Here is a 9,720-nt window from a genome sequence, read left to right on the forward strand (position 1 = left end):
AACTAAAAAAACCCACCCAAACAACAAACAAGAGGGTTTTTTTTAAAGAAAGAAAATTATTATATTTTTTTCCACATTGCAAGGCTTTCAGATAAGTTGATCAGGCAAGGGAAATTAGATTATCTTATCCAAAGGCAAGCATCATGTACAGTACCTTGGGTAAAAACAGGGAGAAATATTACACAAGTCAGCTGGCTCGGCAAGGATTAAGAAATACCTTGATAAACAGTTAATGATATGAAAGCCAAAGCTTGAGGCTCCAGCTCAGAAAAGTAATTACTCCCATCTGGGCACAAAAAAAAAAAAACACAAACAAAAAAACCAAAAAAAACCCCATCAAAACCAAAAAAAGAGCTAGTTTCACATGGCACAGGAAAATTCTCACAACCTTACAGTGTTTCTTTCATAGCCACCTTGGACGGTTATATACCAAGTACAATATTTAGGCTGATGGCTAGAAGTATACAAGACCATAAACAATGTTCTCACAGTGCACGTTACCTGTTCTTCTCATCAATGCATGAAAGTGATAGAAGGGAGAACAAACTTTTTCAAGCACTTGTGCTGTCATGAAATCCCACTGCTACAGATAGGCCTTTATAGAGAACTTCTTTTTTTGTTACACATTCATATAGCTGACTAAAGTCAACCACAAAAGAGATCTATAAGGAGTTTCAACACCCCCGACATTTCAAAGAAGCCACCCTATCTTCAAAAATACAGCAGCAAATTTTGCATTCTAAAACCACTGTAGAATAAGAAAGAGTATTTGCCCATTCTCAGAAATACAGTCGTCTCCTTTCATAGCACAAGGTTTGAGTCAAGAAAGGTTTGCTTTCACTGGGGAAACTTTATTCGGCTATTTTTCCTGCTGACTGCTTGTTTTATATGGGTGGGGCAGTGCTTTTATCGTTCCGGACTGCATTTTAATTGATGGCAGAGTGCCTGGAGTTTGGGATTGGCATCTCTTCCATTGTTTTTGTTGAGATAAATAAATATATTTCCCTTTTTTGAAAAATGAAATACAGCCCATACTCTCAATTACTAAAAACAAAGCAGGCTGCTACAAAAAAATCCACAAAACAAAAGCCTTCAGATGGCACAAACAACCTACCAAACTCCTCCTACAAGGAATTCACCACCCAAAAGCCTCATCCCTGCTTACTATCCTCTGAAAAATCCTCAAAGACCAAGAAGCAGAGATAAGACAGTGGAGGCCAGCAGTACAGTTCAGTGGCTAAGTTTGTGTAATTCTGAGGAGGAGACTGAACATCAGAATTTGGCCTTAACCCCAAGCATCAACAAGTACAAAGATGGGAGCTTGCTAAACAGGTAAGGTATGTCCTCAAGAGACAAAAAAAAAGGCTGATTAAGAACAGCTTGAAAAGGAGTTTTATTAAACAGTTTGGTTCAGTACTAAATGGAGAGTCACTGAAGCAAATGTAACAAGAGAGGGAAGCAAGGAGTGGTCTATCCAGGCAATCACGGCTATTCAAAAAAACCAACTAAAAAACCCAACACCTCTCGCAAAACAAAAAAACCTCAGCCCAACAAGTACAGCTTTATATTAATGAAAAACTCCAAAATCTGAAGATTTTGTCCACAAGCAATATGAAAGCTGCACCTATATCAATACTCAAAAGGAGCGCTAACTCACCAGCATCTAAAAGCATCTCCAGTGCAATATGCTATTGCTGATGCTGCCAAAATAAGATTTTTTTAATGTGCAGAAACAATTGCAATCTATGTTTTCTGAACTACTAATTAGAAAATTGCCCTGCTACAATGTGACACAAAGGAAAAAGGTCCTAGTTTTTCCTCAGCTATTGATTCAATGCCTACCACAATAGTAGTCGGCACTGCTACCACCCCGACGTTCTGGTATTCCAGAAGCAAGGAGGGAAGAGAACCACACACACGCACACCCCCTACCCAAACAAGCAAGCTGGAATTATTTAAGAAGAAATAAAGTGTCAGCACCAAGCTAAATTGTTCTCATTATCTAAAGAATTTTAAAAATACTTTAACATTACACTTGCATGAAAATTGTATGAGCTCTTCATGCCAGGCAGTGTTTCAGCATGCTCCCCAAGTGCACACAAACAAAAAACATATGACAAAACTGTTGTCTCCCAACCGATTAAAGTATTTCTTCCTGGCACAGTAAAGCACTTAGTTAACTGCTGTGAGTCAGGGCCAACAGAAGTATTCCACCCACTACCAAGCACAAAGTTCAAACCTGAACACAAATATGCTTAAAAAACGTGCAGCTTCTGAAATACGAGAAAGAGTATGTCTGAACAACTTGTTTTCAACCCTGAGCTACTCGGTGAGCTGAAAGAACCAGTGAAGAGTTGGACAAGTCAAACTACGCTTGTCTCTCTGGAGCATGTTTGGAAAAACTTCAATGTGTTAAAATACTTCTTTCCAAAACATTATAACAGCAATAAAACCACATCAGCCTAGCACCCACACAGAACTAGGCAAAGAAAAGCCTACACATAACTTTCAATATGCCTCTGATTTTTCTGCTTTTGCATTCACTTGTATGGCAAAGCCCTTCAGGTTCAGGTATCATAATCATCCAGAGCAAGTGAGTTTGAAATGCCCAAAACTGTGGGTACACACCAGCAGTACAGTGTAATGTAACATGAATAGCCTTTGTGCCTTTAACAATTCTAAAGAGCTGATTACTACTACTGGCCAAATTCCAAATCTCAACCCACTAAAATCAAGCAGTTTGTTTCATGGTTGGTGCAAAATCCAAGATAAAGCATTTATTTATATTTTTTTATAAACTCACAGCTAAACCAAGCACAAAAGGTTTTATATCTTATCAGAACTCCCAGTGTTTTGATACTCAAAAGACAAAGAAAACAGACTAAGAATTTCTTGTTCCTTTCCTAAGTAGTCTCAAAAAACCCCAGGCACTTGGATCACAGTTGTTCTGAAGAGCAGACACATTAATGGACAGTAATTATACTATGAAGGTATCTTGCATGCATTTTTTTCTCCCAGATGAAGCCTACCTGATTACTTTTTGTGGCCTCTCCAGCAGCATTCTTGCTTCCTTTAGCACCATCCATGTTTCTTAAAACACTGATGAAATCTTTCTTTGAAACAGATGACAGCAGTTTACTACGCTGCCTGTCAGAGCTCCCACCTTTCTTCACCTTCTCATCAATGTTCTTTTGGTGAGTCCTGACAGCATTAAATAATTGTACAACACCCCTGGGATGGGGAAAAAAAAAATCAACAACAAAAATAAGGTTTTAACTCAAGTTCCCTTTATAGAAATGAACTCTTACCAAGGCAACTAATCAGTACAAATGCTGACTTCTAGCTCCCCAAAATGGTTACTGAGGACCTCAATTCAGGTAGGAAGTAATATTTAGTTCAATGTAAGAGACCTTCAATTTTCACTCTTTCTTCACACTTATTACTAAGAACAAGTAACAAAAAATAACTATTCAAACCCCAAAGTAAACATGGTAACATGGCACTGAGATCAGTGCAAGAGCAAAAGCAAGTTACTCGTCCTGCAATGGGTTATTAAATTCTTTAGGCAAGATCTTAAGAGCAGCTGAAGTAGGGGGACAAGGCAGAAAATGAGGAAGGAGACAGCACATCAAGGTATTCAGCTACTTCTATGACACCAAACTACAGCAAGTGAACTTAATAGCCAGGGATCTGGTGAAACTTCTACGGAGAAGGAAAAAAAGAGCAGCAGAAACAACTGTTCTGCATTTTGAAAACATTAAATTAACAAAATGAGGGGATCCAGTAAAGCACTTCTTTTAAGCAAACATTACATTCCCATCTAAACTTTTCCTTTTTCTTAAAGCCTCTGAAATCTTTTGCTGAACTTGATACTGTACAACATAGACTTGTACATAAATCACTTGGCTCCTGCTAGTCACTTCTTAAGAGTTCAATCTGATTGGAAACAGATTACCTGCACAGGCCTTTTTTACCCTTTTCCTCCTCTTTGTGATATACATATATTTAAGGAAATTATTCAGAAAAACTCTTACCTCGTGGCAATTCTCTGAAGATTTCTTTCACTGTCTCGGTCTTTGACAACATCTGGCTTCACTCGGCACATCATTTCCCACTCCCGCTTTTTATCGAGCTGCATTTATAAATATTGTTATGTGAAACAACATGGAATATTTGAGAACACAGCATGCGTTGGTAAGAGTTGCAGCAGGAAGAAAAAAAAAAATAAACCAACAAAGCTTAGTTTGGTTTGAGGGTAAGGAAAGCTCCAGTATGGGGCTGAGCAACAGGTCTGAGGTAAGTCTCTTACACTGACATACCAGGGACCACAGTCAAATCTCTGTGTCACTAGCCTTCTGCAACAATAACCAGAGAAGCGTTGCACCACAGTGATGTCTCTGGTTCAAGAGAAGCAAGAGTTGTCTAGGAAAATTCAAATGCTTTCACACCGATTGCTGTGGACAAGGAAATTATTCCAAGACAGCTTTCACCTCCAAGACTTCACAAGCAGATCAAAGGGAAATTTACACATAAAAAATTCTTGAGTCTATGAAGACAAGCATATCACACTTTGAGCCTTGGGAATTTAACTTCCCCCACTGAATTAGTCACAGTACAATTTTATCACTGACAGTGACACGGCACAGACTACACTGGGCAGAACTCAAACACCGGGAAGAGCACCAAGTACCCACTGGAGCACAACTACTGTGTACAACATGGATTTATGGTTTTGGTTTTTTTTTTAAGGCACACTGTTTCAAAAGCAAACTGATACGCTTTACTATTACCATGGTCCGCAACCCCATTAGCTTTATTTCTACTACAATAAAACACTGTTTTTCCCCAGCTTTTGCTTCAACAGTAAGGTAATAAAATGCTTTTTTCCTCTTTTGACAGTGCTCTAGGCCTGGTGATGTTGCATTGAGTCTCTTTGAAGCAAGAAGCCTTTCACAGAATTTCAGTGTCCTTAGCTTTATAATTCCATGCAGACTATTACGAATTTGTGAGATTATGATTGTATTTTGGCCTTAGAACTAGAGAATTGCCCTAGCCTAGCCTCCATCAATGAGAGATTAATAGAAAGCTAACTGTTGTCAAGTTTTTCTAAGGGTAAATAAGTCAGTTTGGGGACTTGCAGCCCAACTTTGCTTTGCAGTACTCCCACATATTTTCTGGATGAGAACAGGTATTTAGGACAACTATAACTGAGCAGATGCCATACTGAAACTATCTGTACTTCAAAGGCAGGACGTGGCCTAACCACAGCATGTCCCAGGCCATCAGATGGATAACCTGGTTATTCCATTGAAACAGAACTGGTAAGAAAAAACATTAGACTATTAATGTATTGTTAGCCTGAAGGTAAATCAATCACAGACTGAAATTAAAAGTTCCACTAAAGACATGTAAACAAATGACTTAATAGCCAATACAGTTCCATTTTCTTCATACCAGTTTCAGAACCAAAACCAATTTAGAGCACCAACACCATAACAGAAAACACCTACCAGGAGAATCATCGAGGGGAGCAAACGATGATTCACAACCACACCAATGATTACTGCAATCTCTACCTAGAGGCCTTTGATTTTGGAAGTCACGGCAGAATTTCAGTGAAAGCATTTTTCTCCTCTTACTCCCTCTCACTTTCAGTGAGATGGAACTATTTCAACTTGTATTGCCAACAAAGGGAATTTTAACCCAAAGTTAACAACAGCAATTAGAAAACTAATTTTAAAACAGCTGCCTTCACTCTCTCAACCACAAAACCACCTTAAGGTGACAGACTGGAACAGTCTTGCTACCAAAGATCAGCTTGTTTGATGGCCCAGAAAAAGCAGTATGGGAAAAAGCCCTACAGCATGACTGTCTAGAAAGGAAAAATGAAACTACTTGAGAGTAGAGATTCCAAACCCGAGACAGTCTCAGCATACACTCCCAAATCCCTTCTGAGGGAATCTTCTGAGGGAATCCCCATCTGACCATCATTGCATAAAGAAATGCTGCCTCTTTTTCTCACCTTCATCCTCTTCTCCAGCCTTTCCTGTTTTTCCTTTTCTCTCTCCTTCTCCAGTTTTCTATTCTTTGCCAAGATGGTGGACTTATTTTGTGGAATCTTTTTGTTGAGCACTTTTGCCATGGCATCTGCCCAGCCTGCACTTGGGCCGGCTTTGGAGATTTTTGCTTCCTCAACCACATTGCCAACGTCTGCCATTTCATCTTCATCATCACCATCCAGGGCTTCGCCTCCTGAAGAGTAGCTGTCTTCTGGAAGTCCTGAGCTTAACTCAGATTCTAGGGGTAAAAAAAAGGAACAAAAAAAGTGTGTCAGTATTTCTGTTTCTAGTAAGGATCCAGCATTAACTTAATCTGCTCCACATGTAAGTGTTATTCAAGTCCAGATCCATGTACTGCTTGCTGTTACAATTAATTCCTCAAGCAGGCATACAGGACCATAATGAATTTATTAGAAAATACACAGAGCAAGTGCTTGCTCATCTCAGTGATGATTTAAAGTGATTTAAGAGGTTGGGTAAAAGGCAGCCTTGGTTATTTATTATTAGACTAACAAACATTTTTGTGTTCAGAGTGGCAAGTTTTGGGAAAAAAATTATATTTTCCAGTTAAAAAACTGTAATTTATACGCGCATATACACATATGCATGTATGTGCACAGCTACATATAAACGGCAACAGTGACATCTAGTGTTTAAATGCAAACAGTCATGTGGATTATATTGCAGGTAGGGAGGCATTTTTCATCTGAAAGCAAAACCTGCTCAAGGAAAGTAATGCCCATAAAAATATAATCATCTAAGCACAATGAACACAAAGGGGAAATTGCTTTGCAAGACAGCTGTCAGGTAGCTCAAAAGAAAGCAGAGGCACTGAGCTCTTCTAGTACACGTAGCTGCTCAAGTTCTTGATGTACAAATGAAACACTCCTAAATTCAAGTCTCCTTACCCTAGCTCCTTCAAAACAAACAAGGAATACAAGGAATTAAACTCAAAATACTGAAGTTCAGTCTCCAGTAATATCAAGACAGGAAAGAACAGCCAACTAGATGTCGTATCAAACACATGAAGAATCTACCACTTTCCTCATTAAGACTGTTCAGTAGGTCAAACAGCAAAAATTAAGTCTTTATTGGTACAGATGATTAACTAGAATAGAACAGCCTGCAAGCTTAAGGTGTGCTAAAATATATTACTTCAGTAGACCCACTTCATCACATAATCAAGAGCAGAGCACATAAGTGCCCTGACACTATTAACTACCATTCCACTGCTATTTTGCCACCCAGAAGTTTTAAATTAATTATCCTTTATACAACTTTCAAGGCCATGAATGAAGCACTGTCCAGAAGGAAGCCAGTTTGGGACATCTCTCCAGTCCCACTAGCAAGCAGGCAATTCCCCAGACTCTGATACCAGCTGACTGGCTTTCATCCATTTACCAATCTCATGCTACTTTTTAAGAAGAGTATCTTAAAATCACAAGTGAGCCAAGTGCTTTACTTTGCAAGCACTACTATGTCCCATGAACTACCTCAATCAACGAAATCATTAAAAGAAGTCAAGAATACTTCATAAGACGTTTCTTCAAAAACACGCAATTATTGATATTCCTTTATAATCGATTATCTATTTAATTACTTAACACAAACATACACTCTGTTGCCCAACCTACTACTCTACCTTCTCCACATGCCTTTTTGAACTCGCAACAAAATCCCAAAATAGCAGCAAAATATTGGTGTTAAACAATTTAAAACAAAGCCTTTATGGCCCAGGCATGTTTAGAGACTCAGAAAGCATTTAGTTATCATGGAAAGAAGCAAGATTATATGCTTACATCACAAATGTGGAAGAGAAATACTTACTGAATACTTGCTCATTACCTGTACCAGCATAATTTTTACTACCAAGATGAACAGTGTTGTGTCACGCTCCACACAGCACAAATCATAGGATTTTTCTCAACAGTCCTCACTACAAATTGCAAATTTCAAAGTGGCAAATCTGTTTAACTCATTCAGAATCTACTAACGGCATCCTTTTTATGATATCTGCATGTCTCCACACTCAAATTTCCCAATTTAATAAAAATTCAAACCATTCCATGTAAAGAAGTAGGTGATCACCAGATCCTGGTTCCTACATGTAAAACAAGCTTACAGGTTTTCACCTGTAAGCTTTGTCCATTCCAGAATATCGCTATTTAGTTTCTAAACAAAAAAATAATCCCTACTTGTGACTTTCTATACATACAAAGGCAAACAGCTACCAAAAGTCCAAACCTGAATTCCACACATTGCTTAGCTTGCAGTCAGCCATAAAAAAAACCAAAACAAACCAGATCCAAGTTTTAAGAAGGAAAACTGCAAAAGCATGAATTAATCTCCTCTACACAATACTTTCTGCCAGCAAAACAGAACAATGCCAGCTATATACCAACATTTTGCTTTCAACAATTACACCAAGATGAACAAAGATTCAACAACCAGCCACGACTTATTCTTTAATACATCAGAGGATGTGATGCTCCCCGGAGCTCCGCTAGCTCAATTACAGACACCCTGCAGGAGGGGATAACCCAGAGACACACGGAAGCCAAGGGTATGAGACCTCATCTGGAGTATTGTGTCCAGTTCTGTAATCCTCAACATAAAAAGGATACGGAATTGTTGGAACGGGTCCAGAGGAGGGTTACAAGGATGATCAGAGGGCTGGAGCACCTCCCATATGAGGACAGGCTGAGAAAGCTGGGCTTGTGCAGTCTGGAGAAGAGAAGGTTCTAAGCAGATTTTATAGCGACCTTCCTGTACCTGAAAGGGGCTACAAGAAAGCTGGAGAAGGACTGTTCGCAAAAGTTTGTAGTGATAGGACTAGGGGCAATAGGTATACACTAGAGAGGGGCAGATTTAGGCTAGACATAAGGAAGAATTTCTTCACCATGAAGGTGGTGAGGCACTGGCCCCGGCTGCCCAGGGAAGCTGTGGATGCCTCATCCCTGGAGGTGCTCAAGGCCAGGTTGGATGGGACCTTGGTAGCCTGGTCTGGCGGGGGGGGTTGGAACCGGATGGTGTTTAAGGCCCCTTCCAGCCGTAACTAATTTATGATCTGGGTGCGCCCAGGGCAGGGCGCATGCACAGCGGGAAAGCCGCCCACCGGGATGCGACTTCAGCAGGCGGCTGGGCCCGGGCGTTAGCTCCTACCACCCCGCGCCAGCCGGCTCCAACCCTCGGCCCGGGCTCCGGAGGTGGAGAATAAATGGCTCGGCACCCCCGCCGGGCTCGGACTGGGCGGAAAGGAGCGGCCGCCAGGGAGAGGAACCCCGACCCCTCCCTGCTCCCGCTGGGGAAGCGGCACCCGTTACCGCTGTCTGCCTCCTCGTCCCCCGCAGCCCCGCGCCCACGTGAGCCCGTCGCGGCGCCCTCCATCTTCCCCATGGTCCGTTCGGTGTCGCCTTCCGGCCCGGCCCCCGCGCCACGGCCCCGCGTTCCGCTCCGAGCGTTCCGAGCAGGCGGGCGGGGTGCACGGTGGCACAGGGAGGGGTCACTGTAACAGAAAGTGGAATAGTTTTGATTTAAGCTAAAGGAGAGTTAAGTTTCATCTAAGTAATTGTACTTTTTTGTAAAGTTAGACAGAATGTGCCTTTGTTAGCATGTTTTCTTTCATTGTCTTTCCAGGGACTCTTCGGAGCTGATAACGCCG

General features: G+C 40.9%; 1 protein-coding gene across 3 annotated transcripts in view; it reads right to left on the minus strand.

Moving 5' to 3' along the window:
• RRP15 (ribosomal RNA processing 15 homolog) overlaps window positions 1–9,484 on the minus strand; it is a 32,894-nt gene extending 23,410 nt beyond the window's left edge. For all 3 annotated transcript variants that reach the window (XR_008449224.1, XM_054063224.1, XM_054063225.1), the window contains exons 1-4: window positions 9,383–9,484; window positions 6,023–6,297; window positions 4,035–4,132; window positions 3,030–3,231 (exon numbers count right to left, since the gene is read on the minus strand). Coding sequence is in view for 2 of the 3 variants with exons in the window: in XM_054063224.1 (XP_053919199.1) it covers window positions 3,030–3,231; window positions 4,035–4,132; window positions 6,023–6,297; window positions 9,383–9,455 (648 nt within the window). In the remaining variant the exon portion in view is untranslated. The remainder of the gene's footprint in view (window positions 1–3,029; window positions 3,232–4,034; window positions 4,133–6,022; window positions 6,298–9,382) is intronic.
• Window positions 9,485–9,720: the final 236 nt, after the last annotated feature.

Source organism: Cuculus canorus, chromosome 3 (assembly GCF_017976375.1).
Source record: "Cuculus canorus isolate bCucCan1 chromosome 3, bCucCan1.pri, whole genome shotgun sequence".
NCBI classification, from domain to species: domain Eukaryota; kingdom Metazoa; phylum Chordata; class Aves; order Cuculiformes; family Cuculidae; genus Cuculus; species Cuculus canorus.